This window comes from Cebidichthys violaceus, unplaced genomic scaffold (assembly GCF_023349555.1).
Source record: "Cebidichthys violaceus isolate CVI_PGR_0920_01 unplaced genomic scaffold, fCebVio1.0.p SCAF_21, whole genome shotgun sequence".
NCBI lineage: Eukaryota > Metazoa > Chordata > Actinopteri > Perciformes > Stichaeidae > Cebidichthys > Cebidichthys violaceus.
The window spans coordinates 12,304,141-12,324,830 of NW_027176384.1; the positions used below are offsets into that span (position 1 = coordinate 12,304,141).

The following is a 20,690-nucleotide window of genomic DNA, read 5'->3' on the forward strand; positions in this document are numbered from 1 at the left end:
TTTTTGCTAATCTACATCCTTGAAGACACAGTCATGGTAATACACTGTCAGTCAGCAATACCAGTGACGTGTTAGGCCACACTTTTAAAAAGATATGTGTTTTTTTTGTGTTTTTTTTTTTACATACACAGCAAACATAAAGAAAGCCGTCATCACGGAAGCGACAGGCAAACAGACTGCTGCGTATAGTTGCCCTTTTAAAGCTCCTGCCAGCTCCTCCTCATGTGCAGCCAATCCAGCAAACGATCCGCCCACTCGAGCCCTCGTCAGAGCAAATACATGTCTGCTGGGTGCCACGCCGTCCAAATCACATGCATGTGACAAGTTAGCAAATAACGAGAATGCATGTGAATAAAAGGAAAACAAATTCAAATGTTAATGCTGTGTTGGAAAAAGACACTTGCAAGAGTCAATTATATTGTGACTCTTGCAAATCAAATAAACGGATGCACTAGCAATCCTAACAACAGTTTTTCTGCATGGTAAAAAAAACAAACACATGGATGATGTTAGTTAATATAATGAAAACATACATTTTTTCTCTGACAAATATGGGGAAACATGGGGAAAAAAAGCTAGCTGTTCAAAGCTCCTGGCGCTCACTAAAGGACACTTTACTTTACATCTTGTTTGTTTGATCTGCACTCATGTGACAACAATAAGTTGTGGTTTTACAGGGCGTTACATAGCTAAAATTAATTTCTTGGCCCGGCAGGATTTACTTCCTGAGCTGTGTTGGAAATGACTCCCTATGCTGTTTAGTGCACTATGTTTACACATTTTTGTAGTGTATGCTTTTCATTCCGCTGTGGACATTTTTGAGGGCACTATATGTTGTGCATAAATTTCACACTTTGGACACGTTTTTTTTTTTTTACTTCAAATTTAAACTTTTGAAAGTCATCAGCAGGTCATTCTTTATCTAAAGTTCTCCAGAGCTCATTGATACCGTACTCTTAAGTATATGTGCCAAGTTGTCAAGGAGAAATAGTGGTTGGCAGATTGAATGGGAGCAAATGTTAATGGAGTTCTTTCACACAAGAGTTACACCAGCTCCTGTAAGACACCGCTGGAAGCCCTTTCTTAAGTTCAGATACTTCACATTAAAAGTCCATTATATTGCAGGTGAATTGCCGTTGACCTTCGTCACACTGTCGCCATTTTGAAGAGTTTTTGTGGGAAACTTTATTCTGATTGACATCCTCACAGAAGGTTAAAAGTTCCTTTAAAACTAAGATCTTTAGCGAGACATTTACAGCGAAGATGAAGAACTACGTTACTAAGTATAGAGTCAGTTAGTCAGTACATTAAAATGCCAAAAATAATCCTCGAAACGTAATTGAGGATGTGGTTCACTTGTATGAAAAGTAAGTTTATAGGAGAAAGGGTTGAAAAAAAAGATATTTAATTCCTGACATAAGGCTCTAATGTGTTTTCCAAGAGGCATTAAAAATGTCAAGAACATAAATAACATTAATAAGGGTTGTTAGTTGGGACTGCTCTTGTAGGCTTATTAGCTGCTGTGTGAATGCTAACGCAAGTCGCCTGATCAAAATTCTGAGAAAAAAGCTGTTGTGGTCAAAATAGTGGATGAACATGCAAATAGTTGCTTTCACTTGGTCATAATCCTCTCCTAATAGGTAGCTTCTTCTCAATGGAATTGGAATGCATTTAGTTATATTGACCAATAATTGTGCTAGCTAACCCTAGCTTTCAACTTACAACAAATATTAATATAGCATTCCTGATTACTTTTCCCCACTACACATACTATGCATTTCAGATTGTGCTCATTCCATGAGTTATGACAATGCTTCTTATATTTTTGTTTTCGGTATATGCTTTCTGAGAACGGTGTTGGAAACCTGACTTGTTTCCTAAAATAGGCAACATAAAAAGAATTGAGGAAAGGTAGCCAACAATAAAGGAAGACAGATAGCAGAAAATAACCTTTGAGGGAAGAAAACTGTCTGCAGAAAAACAAACTTTGACAGAGGGAAAGAAAATAAAGAGTTGAAATAAAATGTGACTTATGGAGGTTTGCATTCTGATGAGTGTTACCTGTGGACGTCTGTGGTTGTCAGTCTGCTCACCTCCTCTCCTTCCACCTCTCCCTCTTCTTTGTATGACCTCCGTCTTTGTTCTGGTTACCCACCCCCCCACCCCCACCCCCCAAGTCTCCTTGTGTCCACCATAGCGCCAAACAGTGGTTTGGAAGGGAGACACGGGGGCCCTCAGTGTCCCCTTTGGAACCACCGGGCCCCTTCTGTAGCGTCACACCAAATCTCTTATCCCCATTCCCCACCACTCTCCTCCTCCTGGCCCCAGTCACACACTGGTGTTCCCAGCATCCAATCTGCACCGTTCCCAGTACCTGTGGGGTGGAGGGAGGGGAGTTTGCAGTAGTAGCACAATATTTTTACACTTCCACCGACCCCCAACACCAAAGCCCCCACGCATGCCCTGTGTGTGTGTGTGCTGTGCGTTCACCAACCCCACCCCACCCCCCAAAAAAAGCAAAAAGAGGGCTTGACGGATTGAAGAGGAGGAACCAGTTTTATAACATTTGATGCTGTTCTCTTGGCTGTTTTCTAAACTAGGTGTCAATTCACAACAGGCTTCAGACGTACCAGCTCAGCAGCAGCACGGCTCGGAGTCCCGAGAGCGTGGCCCTTCTTAACCACCAGGGGGAGCTGCTTTTCCAGCAGGGGCCCCAGGGGCTAACCCATGGGCCGGCGCCTCCTCCTCAGCACCCGCAGCCGCAGTCGGCGGCAAGCACCCCTGCCCACCACCTCCACCTCCAGCAGCACCACCAGCCGGCTGTCAGCATGACTGATCTGAGGCCCGAGACGCTCATCCAGTGTCAGCAGATCGTCAAGGTCATCATGCTCGACAACAGCGGCCACGGACGCATGGAGGCCTTCCTCAGCCAAACGCCCACGCACCACCACTACCAGCATCACCACCACAGCCACCACCAGCTCAGTCAGTCGGCCATGTCCACCCCGGTCCGCTCGCCGGACTGCTCCCATGGCAGCGACGGCCACCAGCCCCCGCTGCCTCCCCCACCACCGCCTTACAACCACCCTCACCAGTATATACCCCCTGACCCCCGCCTCAGTCTACATCGGACCCCAAGTGGCTCTCGGAGCATGGTGTAAATAAATTCATTAGTATTCTTTCCCTGAAACACACACCTCCTCACACACTCCCACACAAACCCCACCCCCTTCTCTACCTATTTAACAGTACATAATGTACATATATACATACATACAGAAAGAGCTATAATGAAGAAAAAAAAAAATCTCACTTATATGCATATATTTAAGGAAAAAAATAGACTAAAAGAAAAAATCAAGGTTTTAAAAGAGAAAAGGAGAAATAAAGTGCATATATAAAGTTTTACTTGATTCCACATGTATTTTGAAATATTATGTAGTTTTAACAAATTTCTATAACTTTTTGTCAGTTTTAACTTGCTAAAGAAAACACAGATATTCAGTTTCTGGATGGATTCCTTCTAGTTCCGGTAATCACCACCACCAGCGACAGAAATGGACTGTGCCAGCTGGACACACTCCAAGGACCTTCCGCTTCTGTTCGCTTTTATCATCCCAAACCTCATGCCTACTGTGCTGTATGTGCGCGCGTGTGCATAGTTGACACTTACTGAAAACGTGTGCCAAAATACATAGCCTCCACTAAACACTGACTCCTTTGCACTTGACTAAACGCTAGGGCTAGAAGAAAGAATACGAAATTCCTTCCTTTGCTTTGAGAAAAAATAGTCCTTTTCACGCTTCTCCCACAGGGAGCACAAAAAATGAATAACAAAACTGAACATCCGCTCCTCTGTTGTGTTGTGGCTCTCTATCATCAGAAAACACTCAGTTGTCGCTCTCCATAGATCATTCTACAGTGAAGTATGACAGGAAATAAAGGCAACCAATCACACGGATTTTTGCCAAACCAAAAAGTCAGCCCAGGATGGTCCTGTTGATTGTTGTCTGTCTTTTACTCTTCATATTTAATATCGCCAACGCTCCCCACGAGTTCTTGCCACACGTTGACGGTGGGAAAGTCTTTTTCGTATTTTGAAATCGTTGAAGCTGCTGAAACCACTCTCGGACTCTTCTCAAACTACAACCATTCAGCATTCAAATGTAATATATGTACACTGTACCGTCATCTGTTGTTTATGAAACGCTTCTAAGCATTCTTTTTCAGGAGATCGCCATGAGTTTCCTTGAAGATGCTTCTGCTACAACTGTTAAACGTCAACATCTGTGTTTATTCTGATTTGCGTAAAGCATATTCCACCTTTTGTGTGTTTTCTGTCGGTGGATAAATGCAAGACTGGCTCCACCCACAAAGCATCCAGACACTGTCTCTTTATGTCGGTACAACTCCCAGGTTTTGTTTCAGCTCCTTTGTGACTTTTTTCTCTTCCCTCCTAACCTTTCAGTCTGACATTTTTAAAAAGGCAAAAACCACAGAGGCGCACACACAGCTTGGATTGCAAATGCTGGCATTAATGATATTGTTTGTGCTGTTGGCTTGTCTGCTTTAAATACGAACGGGACAAAAAGAATGCATTATCTGATCTCTTTCTCTTTCACCCCAGCCTAGATTGTAAATACCACGTTCAAGTAGTGTCGGAAAGGACAAGTAAGCTACCTTTAGCCCCTTCAAAATGCTATTGCCCTGTCACGCGTCCTTCATTCTGAAATAGGTCAGCGACTGCATCAGCTTGAATTCATCCATCTTTTAAACATAAGCCCCACCAGGTACTGTGGAATGGATGTTCATTTAACTCTGCTCTCATCTGACCCTACCTTTTTGATTTGTTGATTTATAATCACAGAGGCAATGCAGGGAGGTCTCTATCTTATCTTTCTGTCCTTTTTCACTCACCCATTGGAAAGACAGAGGTCGCAGGGAAAAAAAACAGTCTGGCGGAGATGATGAGTGTTTGCGTGTGTGTGCGTGTACTTGCACAGCTATCTTTGTGAGGACCAATAACAGTTTTAGACCTTCATCAGGACATCTTGGCTGGTCTTTGGGACCGACCTTCTAAGACCTGTTTGAGGGTTGAGACTTGGTTTTAACGTTCAGGTTAGAATTAAGTTTAAGTTAGGGTGCGGGTCGGGGTTAGGCATCTAGGTGTGATGGTTAAGGTTAGGGTAAGGAGCTAGGGAATGCAATATGTCAGTAACAGGTCCCCACAAGGACAAGTACAAGAGTATGTTTGTGTGTGTGTGTGTGTGTGTGTGTGTGTGTGTGTGTGTGTGTGTGTGTGTGTGTGTGTGTGTGTGTGTGTGTGTGTGTGTGTGTGTGTGTGTGTGTGTAACTTTCCCAAAAACAAATCTGACCTCTCTCCCGTTCATTTTGGTAATTCTTTTGTTATTATCTTTCACCACAACAAAAACAAATAGCGCTTTCAAAATTAATAAAGAGCTTTTATGACAATTTTTATAATGTTAGTGGCTATAAAAAAAACATTGAAGGTTATGCAATACATTTCAGTAAATAACATCAAAAGTTCTGATATTATGGATTTTACACTGATGGATGATGACTGTGTGATTGCTGATGCATTTGTTTGGATCAACATTCACATATAATGTGATTCTTCTATCATGCATGCCATCAGTTTGGAGGCCTATTGAACTCCGATTCCCAAAGGTTTAGCATTTTTTGTGCATGACTGAATTTGCTGTGAGCACGCTCACGGAAGATGAAGATGACAGATGTTTCATTTGAGGTTGAAAAAAAAAAAAAAATTAAAGCAAACACCCCTTCGAACAGATAATGGATTTATAATGACAAATTCGAGGCTTCTATTTTGCCAAACAGTGGCCATTTTTGTTCTTTTGTCTTTCACAACCCTTTCTTTATGGTTGCACAATTTCCCCTACTTGACGACGTGTGTAAGCATTTTGGGAGATAGACATCCTGTGTGTGCAATAAACATAAATATGAGGCACACTGAAAATCGTCAGTTTATGTTTGAAAGGAAACCAATGTAGCATTTTGGGAGTCTAGCATATGACATGGAAGCGCAGTAGTGGCTAACTTTCTTAACTGAAAAACTGATAAAAGGGCTCTGCCATACCAGTGCACTGCTTCATGAATGATATGTGGATCTTGTCTGGCTCTTCAACACTGTGTTTGCTCCTACTAGTTTAAAAAAAAAGAATTACAAAAAGTGGACATATTTATGGTGAAAACTAAGATGAAGACAGGTGGAAACTGAGTGTAACAGATATGAACCATCACCTCCCTCAGTTGGCTTTGAACCCCTCTCTACCTGTCTTTGCAGTATATCAACATGCTATTAAAGATGATTTAAGTCTATTCACAACAAGGGTTTGCTTTGGTTCTTGAATGTAATAGTGTAATAGAGTTACTGTGAAAATGTTCTTTTTTTTTAGCATGCATTGCACCATGAACCCATACTATATATCAGCTAACACTTTAATTTTACTCCAGAAAGTGGAATTAAAATGTATCGTATATAACACAGGTTTGAACCAAATCATTTATATTAAACTAAAAACGTACAATCATACATACATACGCATAGCATCTAAACGGTTAAATCAACTATGATCAATATATTTTCATTAACAAAGGACCACGTGACGTTATTATCACCTAACTCTGTACTATGAACCATTTTAGTGTCTTTCAGCTGATTGTTTTGGTTTCCGGCAAGCAACTTTAATGTTTTAGGAAATATCTGATCTCATCAGTGGCATTTCCAATAGCAACAGGAAGTTGTTTCCTGGGGGGGGGGGGTGTATTATTAAAATAGCATACTGTAATATGCCACTGTTCAGTTAACAGTGTGTTTCTGCTGCCCCCAAGTGGCCAAAAAGTCAGTGCAGGTTAAAAGGATCATTCGTTTCTCAACATGGGCTTTACTCCTGTAGCTTTTTACCATGGTTGTAAATTATTGTATTAATAATTTCACCGTCATTAAGAGTGCTGCTTTGAACACACGTGGCTCTACAGTGAAGTCAGACCACAAGCTTTCTGCTTTATCCCAACAGGACAACCTTTTACCAGTGCTGGGCTAAAGCATTACATCACATCTCTAGAGTTACCAAGTACAGATTATATTTTTAGTACTGACATGAAATTAACTGGATTAAGGTTTGGGCAAATCTTTCATACAGCTAATTTCACATATTCCCAAAACTAACAAAACCAAGCATTTTAAGGTATAAAACTACTCTTTGAAAAAACTAAAGGATAGCATAATATTCCAATCAACCAAGTTGTGTTAATTGAGAAACTCTCTACAGTAAATAGCCTGTACACTTCCATCATGTTAACATTATATACAAATGTTTTCTTTTTGTTGTGATTTTTGTAGTTCCCCAATCAGCAAAGACAACAAATATATCTGGATGGCCCACATATTTATTGCTGGACAAATTATCACAGTGTCTGGCTGGTTGGTTCTTTAAGCTACAACAAGCAAATCATCTTTGATGCATTACAGTTTTACACCTTGAATCAAGTTTTACCAGATTTTGTAAATGCTTCTGCACAACAACATTCAAAGACATATGTGGTAACTTTACAGACAAAGACAGTGATTTTGTTGAAGAGTAGAGAAAATGTACAAGTAGAATGAAGATTTATACATTAATAATGGTATATATGTGGTATATGTGCACAGGTTCGATGCTGATCTATAACTTTCAATTTGTAGTCACAGTTCACTCTTTTACCACAAAAAGAAATCTATCCTCTACATTTATCAAAATTGAGAAGCCTCATCTTCTTCCATCATTTGCCAGATTTTTCGAGCACACTTTTAAATCGAGGAAAACATCATAGTAAAATGCTGTACAAGACTCTGTCCATTTGTCAAATTTCAGTGTTGACAACAGTAGGTCCTGGCAGACGGGAATCATTTCAACCTGAACAATCCTGGCTAGACAGGAGCTTCGACCATGTTCCCTGTGTGGCCAAATTCTTCATGCTTTGATGACTTCTCATCCTCACGGGAAGTTGTCATCTTCCGCCAACGCTGATAAAGACACATTGGAATTGAATGCTTAACAGTTTTTCTTGAAGATGAGTCCAGACGTGAAACGTTAGGTGGACCAAAATGTACAAATTAATAGTGTAAAAAGTGAACGAAATATGCTTTATAGCCATAATTGACATGATTTAATTCAAGGAAAAGGATAGAAAACTAAATGTTTAGAACTAGAGCATAACTTAAAATGGTCAACGAAAACCTGCTTTTATAGGACAAAAACGCTGACAAAATATTAACTGTAACAAGCTGTGTTCACTTTCAAACGATACCTTCCTACCTAAAAACAGGATAATGACATTGGCCTCAAGCCAAACCTCTTCTGTACGCTCCTGAATGACTGCAGTCTGAATACCTCCTGTCTTCATGTACTGTGTCTCTCAACTACCGTCTGCACTGCTTATTTTGTTTCCTTTCAGTTTTCAGCAATTCCACATAGCAGTGTCCTTGGCACAACACTCTTAATTAAACTGTGGACACTAAAAACTGTGAGACCTGCAAGAGGTTTGTACCTGTTTGATGCTGCCCTTGGTTACGCAGAACATGTAGATGACGTAACCTGGGATCAGTATCATGGAAGACAAAGCCATAAACCAGCCAATCACTTGGCCCCACATCGGGTACACATACTTCCCCAGGGTCAGAGGGGTCATCTCAATGGCACTGAAGGTAAACACCCCCTACAAAACACAATTATTGTATTTAGTCCATGTAACGTTAATCTTTCGCCAGTTAACGAGACACAAAATGAGAACAGCAAGCACTGATTTGGTGATTTATACGTTGGTTGAAAAAAGTAGATGTTTAGGTTGTGTAACATTGAAAAAGCTTTAATTTGTTAGGTACCCAACACACTCAAATATAGTCATAAACAAAACAACTGTTATTTATAACCTCGATGTCTAGGCAAGAGTCTGGAGCCATGCCAGTGGCAGCGATCGGCTAATAGTGAGGATGTACTTGGATACAGCGGTGCTTTAAGATAAATGCTAACGTTAGCATGCTCGCAGTAACCATGCTGAAATGCTGATGTTTAGCAGATATAATGTTTACCGTGTTCACCCACCATCTTAGCTTAGAGATATTCAAGATATACGACAGAGATATTTCAGTGAAGACCAAAATGGTGGACCAACTGGTTAAAATGCTCACATTTCAGTCAAATTTAGCGCAGTTATAGCCTATATGTCATAGTTGTACTTCTTAATTTTGTCAGAAAACCCTTTATTTCCATATCTATAGGGTCCTTCAACATTACACTTCCTTTGTCACTAGAGTAGTGACAATAAAGGCATTGCCAAGATTTCCCTGAGGGCCTAAAAGTTCATAAGTTGAAGCGCAAATCCCAACACGGCAGAGGAAACCAATTCAGCAATATCATCAATTCTCTACCTATTGGCATCTGTTGCAGCTTTATGGATCTCCGTGAGGGAGAAGGAAGCACATGCTAGGGTTTGACCTACGGACATTGTGGACGCTAAATTGATCATCATTCACAGCATACCAGGCAGATCAGCGGAGTGAAGTACTTCCAACAAAGCTTCCACCAGCCACATGGCCTATAGCCGATCATGTCCTCAATGTTCTTATAAAACCGTTCGGCTCCTGTAGCATAAAGAGAGGAATACAAAGAAGAAGTGTGTCTTAATCTGGAGATAATAAGTACAAGGACAAAGCAAAGCTGATTGGACGGAGAGTCTTATCACAGAAAGTGGAGCAGATAGATGTAATTTCCTGTTGGACGGCTACAGTATATAAGAAATGCATGATTAATTAGGTGACTTGGAACAATATAGTCCGCTCCATCCAGCTCAGCTTTTTTCAGCTGTTACATTTGATTTCACCCCGCGATGTTTGGTTTACGCGTAGACTGCATAAAATAGATGTCCTACCATAAAACCAGGATATGGACACAGTTTCGAAGAAGACGAGGTAGAGAAGACACATCCCACTGGCGGAGTAGTAATCAAACAGCTTGAACACGTACAGACCACCCTGGAAGATTTCAACACACACACACACACACACACACACACACACACACACACACACACACACACACACAGACAGACACAAATACCTGCTTTAGAAGCTGACTATTAATAACCCTCCCTTTATTGAATAAAATATGCATGATGGATGTACACCGCAGGTTGTTGTGACATCATTTTGTCATTATGTATAATGCAGGAAGGAGCTCTTTACCCTAGTGTTGGAAAAAAAATTGCAAATGTTGAGGTGTGCATACGTGTTGGGTTTTAAAACAACCACCTTCTTATAAAACACAGTCACACATTCACACACTCTGTTTCCAGGTTAACGTCAGGGCTCCTTTATATCGAGAATCAACATGGAGTAAGGGCATGTGATACACAGGGATGGACACAACTACACCTGTGTGATGTTGGAGATGCCGATGATGAAGGAGATAAAGCAGACAATGAGGATGAAGATCTTCTTCCTCTTCCTCAGCAACAAGGGATATTCATCCATCAGAGCTGTGATGAAGCCTTCCACTGTGCAGAACTAATACATCCATATTACAAAGAGAAACGGGTAAGATTATGCTGCAGTTTGTTATTAAAAGAACACCCCAGAGATGTAGCATTGTCAAAATCCAGAGATATCATCTTTTTTATTAAATTAATCTTTGTCAAAACTATGCGCCTACATTAGAATCATATCACATCAGATATACTTTATCGATCCTCTAGTGGAAACTGGGTTACGTTGCAGTTGCTCCCATTCTGGAATGGAAATGTCCAGAAGCATTGAGAAATTATAAGAAAAATAGATTAAGAATAAGTATGTGCATTTTACCATAATATATATCAACAATAAATATAGAAAAATGTAAATAAGTAAACTATGTATACTAAAAATATATAACAATGGTGTAAATAAAAATGCTATAGTGGTATAAATAAGAACATTAGTTTAAATTTAGGGTATAAATCATTTACAAAATAGTACTGGAAGTAAGTTGCTAATACGACTTGGGTCACTTTTGACTCTCACGTCACAATTTTATTCACAATCACAATCGCTCGTACTGTGTTTGTAAAATCTCTCCAAGGGAAAGAACAGATTAGTATTTTTTAGAAGACAGTGACAGGTTTTTCTATAATTTAGTGAACTGCTAGTAACATTCACTTATGTTGACATCAATCTCATCTCAGCACTAGAACGGTGTTGTTCAGCGGGAAGTCAGTTATTTTTGTGAAGAGGACACTGGTCTAAGTCATGAATGGATTATTTACTTATACAGTAGCTTTTGTTGGCGTGTCAGGGTTATGAATGCCAACAGGGTCTATTTAAGAGACCAAAGAATCTAATAAATAAAACCATTTGTTCAGCAGCAGGTCAAACGTTTGCTGTTTGTACCTGACTGTCCAGTCCCAGCATCATGAGCATGGAGAAGAAGAGGATGGCCCACAGAGAGGACATGGGCAGCTGGGTGACAGCCTGAGGATAAGCTAAAAACGCCAGACCTGGACCTAAATGTCACACAGAAGACATACCATTTAAATTACATATGCTTAATCTCATGACATTACATTGCAACATACTAAAATTAACATTTGTGAAACAGGACACAAACAGCACTATACTATTTACATTTCCATGTTGCCAAATACATTTAGTTCACTGAAATGTGCAGCAAAGAAGGACTGAAAGCAGATTCATTTGTCTGGGAAGGCTTTTTCCATGTGAAGCTAAAATACACAACCCGTCTCAAGTCTAAAAACGTTTCTCCTCTGTTTTTAAAGAAGGATATTGGTTTGTTTGTCACACTGTAACATGGAAGATGCACATCTTGCACCGAGGCAAAGATTATAAGAAGTCCGATGCAGTCTTGCGTTGCCAAACAGTGGAAACGGTACTGTACCCGATGCTGCTAATTCCTTGACGGGTTTCTTGGTGATTTGGGACATGAAGCCTACAATGGAGAAGATGACGAAGCCAGCAAACATGCTGGTGCAGGAGTTGATCCCGCACACAATGAGGGAGTCCCTGAAGAGAAAGGAACGACCAGTTGGGATGAAAGAAGAAAACGGGATGTGCAAAGCCTGTGACTGCATGTTCCTACCTGTATACGTCGTTGTTGTAAGTGTTGTAGCTCCCCAGTGCAATGAGCGATCCCAGGCCCAGTCCGTAGGAAAAGAAGATTTGAGTTGCTGCATCCAGCCACACCTGTCAGATACACGTATGCGCCCACGTTTGTGTTTGTTTTATCTATGAACATTGTCTGTGTGATCGAATGTGTGTAAAACTGTCTACCTCAGACTGGGTGAGCTTATTGAAGTCTGGAGTGATGTAAAAGAGGATCCCATCTATGGCTCCAGGCAGAGTGACCCCACGAAAGAACAGGATGAACAGCATGATGTAGGGATAGGTGGCTGAGAAATACACCACCTAAGAGAAAGACAGAGAACAACTTCTTTTGATGTATTTAAATTAACATAGATTGCTATTCACTCTGTATACCCACAGTATATATATATATATTCTAGAATATTTTGATTTGCCAGAAGACATCGCTGGATCCTTTAGGATGTGGCCCGCAGCTCAGTAGCATAATCATGATGCTTAATTGGTGATGTCCATCAAGGCCGGGGCCTTGGGGAATTCATTTTTTTCTCACTTCACTTTAAAATCCAATTATCCACAGGCAGTGAATGTGAAAATGTGTTTCTGCTCACATACATTGCTTGGACTTGCTGTAATTAAAAAATAAAAAATAAAACGGGCAGTAGGCAAAGTGTACTATATATATATTTTTCTTTTTCTCCTTTGCTGTCACCTCTAAATCGTTCAGCAGATTGGGATTCAATAACACATTTATAAACCGTGTCTATTTGTGAAATGTCATGAGAGAGATGGCATGTGGACAGCAGAATGACAGCAGATTCAAATACCCGACATCTGAGAAGAATAAATGAATAAATATATCTATCGAATGATTAAAACAAAATGTAATTATACTTGAAGAGTGTTGTTTGACTCTGTGGAGCTAATTAACACATCATCTGCCGCGCTGTTATGTGAACTCACAATGTCACACTCTAAACACAGTGAAGGTTTATTTATTTGTGAATTTTGGGGTCAATGGATGATTCATCTTTATTTTCGAATTCTGGGGACCGATCAATAGACTTAGCATTGGCGAATATTATCCAACTGAGCTGTGAACTATGAGCTGTGGCTTTGTGATCAATAAACACATTCAAGAAACTGAAAAGGAGACAGGACTTAAATGCTTAGTAACCAATCACACACATTACTTGTCAAGCCGGATTGCATTTTCAGCCCCGAGGAGAGACCTAAAGGAAAAAAACACACCTACTAAAAGCTAATGCCTTCAGGAGAGGCCTGTGCTCAAATGGACTAAATGATTGACAGATAAACTTCAACTAACTACTCGTCAAAGAAGCATCAAGGCTCTCAAGGGGATCAAATGTATTGCAATTTGTCCTAAAGGGAACATGAACGTTTGTACCAAATGTTATGGAACAAATCCAGTCCAGTCCAAAGTCACTTTGTTCTATATTTCGTATGTATCATACTTCATGTTTTTTTACTTAACAATGTTTTCTCTTTAGTCTGCCCCCCCAGTCAAGAATGGACTAAACCAGCAGCAGCACCAGCTCTGCCTCCAGACTGTAAGATGTAATATATCTTGAGATGTAAGAGGAAAGAAGTAAAAAGAATGGAGATAATCTTAAGCACCAGGTCTGACCTTCCCTGTCCACTCCACTCCTTTCCAGATTGAGAAATAGACCAGGACCCAGGCCAGCGCCAGGGTGCCCACTAAGGGCCAGCGAACCTCGCCTGGCTCCTCCAGACCATTGGTTAACTGGTGCATGTTACGCCTGCAGGAACACACGCAGAAAATGAATTTCGTACACGAGGACAAAAAGCTTCAAGATATCGTTGTACAGGGCATCTTGTACATCTCGTAATGTGTGGCAGGAACGTATCTCGCCGACTTACTCCCAGAACTCTGTGACCGCACTGGTCAGGTTGGTGGTGTCTGTCAGACTGTAGTTGCAAAAACATTTCTCTGTATTCCAGGGGTTATCACAGCTTTGCCAAGGCAGCTCCTGCACACAAAACATATGCACATATACAATGAAATTGATCTGCTTTTTTTTTTGAGGAAAACTTCCATCATGTGTCTCCTTGACTCTCCACAATGTTGATGATCCCTCCACGTTTTTGGTCGTCAGATAAAAACATTGAACAATATGTGTTTTGATCCCTGCTTCTCAATCCTCCAATGTTTCCACTCAAAGGGCCTCAAGCACCATGACTGCAAAGTCTTTATACGTCCTCCACCAGGCTCCTTTGAGCCGGGCGCTCACGCATGCAGAGAAATACAAAGGCAGAGTGAGGAAAAGCCAAGACAGAGAGAGAGGGAGGGAGAGAGAGAGAGAGGGAGAGAGAGAGAGAGAGAGAGAGAGAGAGAGAGAGAGAGAGAGAGAGAGAGAGAGAGAGAGAGAGAGAGAGAGAGCGAGAGACATTTTGGAGGCGATAAACAAGACTCAAGTATCTTTTCTTGATGTTGAGGTGATGAAAGCATGGACGGAAGAAAAGGTGTGAAAACTGAATTCTTATTATGCCTACCATCCATTTTTTTTAAATATGCTTTTCCAATTAGACATTAAAGCTGCAATAACGGATTGCTTAGCCACTTGAGGGCAGCAGAAACAAGCTGTTAACACAACAGCGACACGTTATCGCCTTATTAGTCGGTAAGTGCAGTGACCTCATGAGAGTTTTTCACTACCGCTGTTAGAATCAAAGCTGATGGGAGTCATGAGAGTGAAACAACGAGCTGAAAGATGCAAACATGTTACCGTTGAAGTCTTTGATGAACTTCTGTAATCTCTATCAAACCGGTCTGACTCGACAAAATGCGAAATGTAAAGGAAAATACACAACTTAAAACTGCAACGGACAATTATTGTCATTATTGATTAATCTGCCAATTATGTTACTCATTGATCAATTATTTCCTTTGTTTTAAAATGTCATAATAGTGACAAATTCCCAAACGATATTCCATTTATTATCAACTATGACAAAAAACATAAAATACCCACATTTGAGAAGAGAACCAACAAGTTTTGGACATTTTTGCCTGAAAAGTTATTAATAAAACATATTCTTTCAAACTAAATTGTTGCCAATTGATTTACTCTCGATAGACAAATTATAATAATTTCAGTTTTACTTAATATATTAAAATGTTAAGTTAAGGTTTGCGCCACAATAACTAATGATAATGCAACATACCGAACCAAAGGAGTTGAATAAGTAGTAGAGTGCCCAGGCGATGATGATAATATAGTAGATGTTGAGCCAGAAGGACAGGACCACTGAAGCTATACCAACACCTGAAGAAGGAAGACGCACAGACATCAGCATTTTACATTACAATGTTTTATAGGTCAGCTGACATGCAAAGTAAAATGTAATATAATAAGTAAGGGGTCTCCGGAGCAGATTTCCCCCTCAGACAGCTTCACTCAGCATGCTAGCTGTAACCTCCATCATCCTCATCATTGTTATTTCTAATGTTAGGTTGCCCTTGGCTTTGAGTATCGGTTAGCACAGCAGGACAAACACGATCGCTGCTGCTGTCTGTGCTGGCAGGAGATAAAATGTGCTTCACTCGAGCTCGTTGAGCTTGGAGGCAGTGGTCTAATTGCTATACCACAAAGAACGGGCTGCAAAATTATGCTTGAATAAAAAAAAAAATGTTGCTTGTGTGTTTCTCAAAATCATGTAAGTCAACATATGTGTATTTTTTAAGTGATGTGACAACAGATGTACATGTGTCTCCCTATTTCTATATCCACGTCTTACCTTTCATCATAGGCATGAGCTTCCACACGCCCAGCCCTCCCACTGAGGTGAACTGTCCCAGAGCCGTCTCCAGGAAGAAGAGAGGAATCCCCGCAAACACAAGGGTCAAGAAGTAGGGGATCAGAAAGGCCCCTGATGGATCATCACAAAGTAGATCAACAAAACACGTTAGGTAAGACAATGTCGATAGCAGGTAGATGGATCGGGGGGTTCAAAAGGTTTTATCTGCAACACTGGAATAAACATAATAATACTGCATTTTAACATACTGATGTAATTTAACAGAAGTTAAAACTAAATGTTCAATTTCAACAATTTATTTTTTTTAATTTAAACTGAAAGAGAAATGAAATATTGCTGTAATATTGTGGTAAGAAGGTCTTCTCCCTTTCACGACTCCTGCCTGAAGATCTACTTTATTAATATTATAATATGAGCATTTTATGAAAAACGCTAGAAGACAGCCTTGTTTAAAAAGTATTTTACAATTTGCATGCAGGAGACACACATTTTCAAGAGAATGAACAGTAGCATGGACAGAACGTTTTCCAACTGATTAAAAAAGCTACTGTAAATGCTAATGGGTTGCTAAGGACCTAACCTTCGTCAGAAACACATTCCTCCATTAGTTTTATTGATTAATTGAATAATCTTTGATCAGTACTTCTTCAGAAGTCATTCCAAAGTGGACTGGCCGCAGGCTAGTAAGAAGGGCGTATGGGAATCTCCCTGGAAGGGTTGTAGGAATAGTTGAGGAGGAGGAAGAGGAGGTGGGATTAGTCTCTTCATCAGAGTACTTCAAAATACTACAGCACCATAGTCCTCCGTACCATAGTCAAAGGGCTGAACATTTTCAGGACATTCAGATATGCATCGCAACAGCAGAGTTTAATAAAGAGTGGCATGGAGCGGTTGGAGATATGCATCATGGCACAATTTCACAGCGCATTGCTACCATGGCAGTGGTTATCATTAGGTCATCTAGGTGGGTCGTAGCGGAAAGCTGCTTCAGGGAGGGCAGCGCTTACCGCCCACGAAGGCATACACGATAAGACAGCCATCACTACCACAGGACCACGTACGCTGAACAATAACTACAAGTGCGCAGTAGCCAGTTTAAAGAGAATGGCCATGGGTTAGGAGAAAGGTGCGACTGGGGCAAATGATAGATTGAGCAGCATGCTGCTGGTGATTAGATGGCTGCATGCTTGATGGCCTGACAGGCTGCTGGGTCTACGTAAGTTGTTGGCTAATGGTGCTGGGTAGCTGGTTTTGATTGCTAAGGTGAGGAAACTGTAGAAGATAGTTTCATTATGTAGCATGCTTTTAGCATGCCGGTTAGCTTAGCAGGCTAGTTCACAGGCTGCTTGGTACATTTGGTTTGGTTTCAAGTGGCATGCCATTTGGCCGGACATATTGTTAGCCTAACGTGATATGGTCGATAGGAGTGCATACTTTGAAAAGTAGAGGATTTTTTTGACTGTTGCTTGGTGGGTTAAGAATGCTGCCTCGCTTGACATGGTGTTAGTTGGTTGTAGTTGGTTAGCGTGCCGTTAGCTGGCCAAAAAAGGGGAAATAACTTGCTATAGAGGGTTGAGTTGAGTGTGTGGGTGCGCGTAAAAAGAAGAGGGTGGTTCTGGGACCCTAAAAGGTGCGTTAGGTCAGGGCTAGAGAATGGTCGCCAACTGCTGCAGGGCCAAGTGATGGCTCAATATATCATTTAACATGAATTCTAGGCTTCCATTGGAATCCAGCCCAATGATGTCATCAGAATCAACTTTAAACTGACAGAAGATCTTTTGGTTCCGTCAGTCTCACTATAGCACTCACCTCCACCATTCTTGCCACACAGATAAGGAAACCTCCAGACATTTCCCAGGCCAATGGCGTATCCCACGCATGACAGAAGGAAATCAAACCTTCCCTTCCAGCCTCCCCTGTCAGGCGGCTCTTCTTTCTTCTTCTCTCCATCTGCAGGGGGCGCCACAGGATCCAGCTCCTCAAAGGGAACAGCTTGTTTGACCTCTGTTGGGGAGTTTAAGTCCACTGTACTCTGCCCAGTCTTCCCCATGGTGGGACCACTACAGACCAGTGGGGTCAGTAAGTCACTCTGTCCTCACGGCCTGTAATGGTGACGAATTAAAGTCTCTGTTGGGGTCCGACTGTGCCTCTCACACTGAGTTCGGTTCTTGACTCGACAGAATGAGGACAATGCGCATACACTGAATGTGCAGGAGAGCTGTCGACAGAGGGAGAATACAGCAGTTTATGCAGAGGTTTTACACCAAATATATATGGGCATTAATGAATGCCATACTACTCAAATTACAATTTATTAATGTTGAGGCATTTTTATGGTCTTTTACAGCCATTTTATTAACTTGGGAAACTACATAATGACACACAATTAAGGTTATTATCTGATTTAAAGTGGTATATGTCGGTATGTCGACTCAAGCCAAAAAACTAGTACAGAACAAGCACCAGTGGCCTGATATGAGCAGGCAGGTGGCGCAATCCAGGTCATCCTTGAGAACAATGCACTGTGCATCTTAATCACTACTGGCACACGCCCTGCCTCACCTCTCTTTCCAGTCCACCACAGTCAAGTTCACGGTGAATCATCATATATATATATATATATATATATATATATATATATATATATATATATATATATACCAAAAAAAAGGCATGGACAAGAACATCACGGAGGAAAATACAACAAAGGTTGTGCTTTCCACAAAAGACGGATTCAAAGTCTTTACTACTCACACGCTAGTCTGCTTGTAATGCAAAATGAACTGCCGAGTAGAGTTTTTAATAATCTTTATTAAGCCATTCAATGTTTGTGGAATAGCCCCTCATCCCTGCCTGGATGACATCACATCGTCAGGAAGTTAATTGGGAGGAAGTTGTTCATGATTGAAAATATTGATTGACCCAGAAATTGCCCAAATCACTTCATGCCATTGCTCGAGACTGTTTGCTACATTCCATTACGTTCCCTGAGAGAACAGAGAAATATTTCAAGGACATTTCACTGCTTATTTTCACACACAGAGGAGCTGTGAAACAGCAGGGTCTCGCTGAGCTTTCTCATTGTATTACTCTTCTGCATACTTAATCATCAACCACATTGATTCCAAAAGCCTGCCGTACTTAATTATCTGTGCTCTTTTCTGCCTGATTCATTGCGCTCGCTGTTTTTTGTTTTGTTTTTCAAAGCATTCAAATGTATATTCAATTGCAATTTGTCACGATGAAAAGCCTTTGCATCATTTAACAGATGCATCATTTATGCCTTCTAGCCTTTGATGATGTTGATGAAAAGAAGTATTGGCAAAGTGTATTGGAAAAAGTTATTTCAAATAGTGACTGTGATGTTTATCATAATCGTCATTGATTAAAAATATTCTCTCTTGCTGTGGAACGAGTTATGCTCTACACTGTGTCAAAACTTCAATCGGGTAGAATACTGTGAAATGATCAAACGTGTATACTCACAAATAGTTGCCTAGGTGAGTATCTGCTTCAAAAGCATACCAATAATATCAAACACATCACAGATTCCCTTTGAGGGTGTCATCCATTTTGATTCAAAAGTAAACCCTGCAGTTTTTTGACAGTGGAGACTTTTATGATATCCCTTTTTTATGATGCTACGCAGTAGAAGAAGAGTTTCAATTTCTCTCAACAATTACTAACAAAGAGTTAATTAATATTCATATTAATATATTGATATATGTATCTTTATGGTCTGTGGCAGTCTATTGAACTAAAACAAACGTTGTGTTAACCCTGTGGCTTAAATCAAGTTGACAACTCACTCAATGACAGAAAGTGTAAAAGCAGAGGATGGAGGAAAAAGGTGATTCCTACCTGAGAATGTTCAAAGTCCTCCGTCAGGTCATGAGCGTCTGTGCTTTACAACGGCGCCGCAAAAGTCTTGAAACTTCAACTTAACATCCAAAGGGGAAAAAAAAAAAAAAAAAAAATCATCTTTAAGTCAACTTTGAAAAGCTTCTAGCCGGCTCTCCGGGCCCAAGGGAAGCCACAAAGTATCTGCTGCCCGAAGAGCTGTTTTTGATTTTGCTACTCTTTCCTGTATAGCCTACTGTACTTTGGAGGACCTGTGGCTGTTCCTGCAGCTACTATCGAGTGCTTGGTAATAAAGTTCGACCTGTGTGTCTGCTTTGATTACTGCTCAGTTCTGACCAGTGAGGCCCCGAGGCCATGGGGGATATGTCAATCGCCCAACTCTGGTGGGGAACTCTACAGCGGCAGCAGCAGAGTGTGTGTGTGTGTGTGTGTGTGTGTGTGTGTGTGTTTGTGCTTTGTGCGTATGTGTTTGTGTTTGTTGCGATAGCCGAGGTCAGCTCTTGCCAGCGCCGTTACCATGGTATTTCCCAACAGAGAAGGGCCTGATCAGTGAAAGAGCTCGTGGAGTTTTGGAAAATGAAACAAGCGATGGCTGCTGGCAAAGACCCTGGAAGTGTATGACCACAAATGTGGTCATGCCAGGATCAGACTTGGCGATCAGCACATAAAGTGACATAATACTAATACTCAGTGTCCTCACTCAAATGATCGGAAGGAAGGTAGGTAGGATCAAAATGTATGAGGGCAAAATAATCATCATTTCTCCTAAAAAAAAAACAACTCTTAGTACAATTTATATTTCTGCTATGGTTCCACAAACAGCTGCCGAATGGATTACGGTGCCCAGGACGTCATGCAGACCAACACGCAAACACAC

General features: G+C 40.8%; 2 protein-coding genes across 3 annotated transcripts in view; one reads left to right on the top strand and one right to left on the bottom strand.

The window, feature by feature from the left end:
- Window positions 1-6,454, top strand: part of iqsec3a (IQ motif and Sec7 domain ArfGEF 3a) — a 45,150-nt gene extending 38,696 nt beyond the window's left edge. Inside the window, exon 12 of one of the 2 annotated variants that reach the window (XM_068717426.1) lies at window positions 2,601-6,454. In XM_068717426.1, the coding sequence (XP_068573527.1) occupies window positions 2,601-3,161 (561 nt within the window). In that variant the 3' untranslated portion in view covers window positions 3,162-6,454. The remainder of the gene's footprint in view (window positions 1-2,600) is intronic. The other variant, XM_068717428.1, reaches the window with a different exon arrangement.
- Window positions 6,455-7,344: 890 nt separating this feature from the next.
- On the bottom strand, window positions 7,345-20,153 carry slc6a1l (solute carrier family 6 member 1, like). Its single transcript, XM_068717434.1, has 15 exons — window positions 19,814-20,153; window positions 17,762-18,170; window positions 15,932-16,063; window positions 15,359-15,459; window positions 14,054-14,163; window positions 13,800-13,932; window positions 12,341-12,475; window positions 12,150-12,253; window positions 11,949-12,073; window positions 11,444-11,556; window positions 10,454-10,585; window positions 9,952-10,054; window positions 9,564-9,664; window positions 8,572-8,739; window positions 7,345-8,047 (listed from the first exon to the last, which is right to left on the bottom strand). Exons 2-15 carry the CDS (start codon window positions 18,000-18,002, stop codon window positions 7,952-7,954), a joined length of 1,794 nt encoding a protein of 597 aa, XP_068573535.1. The 5' UTR covers window positions 18,003-18,170; window positions 19,814-20,153; the 3' UTR covers window positions 7,345-7,951.
- Between the last annotated feature and the right edge of the window lie 537 nt (window positions 20,154-20,690).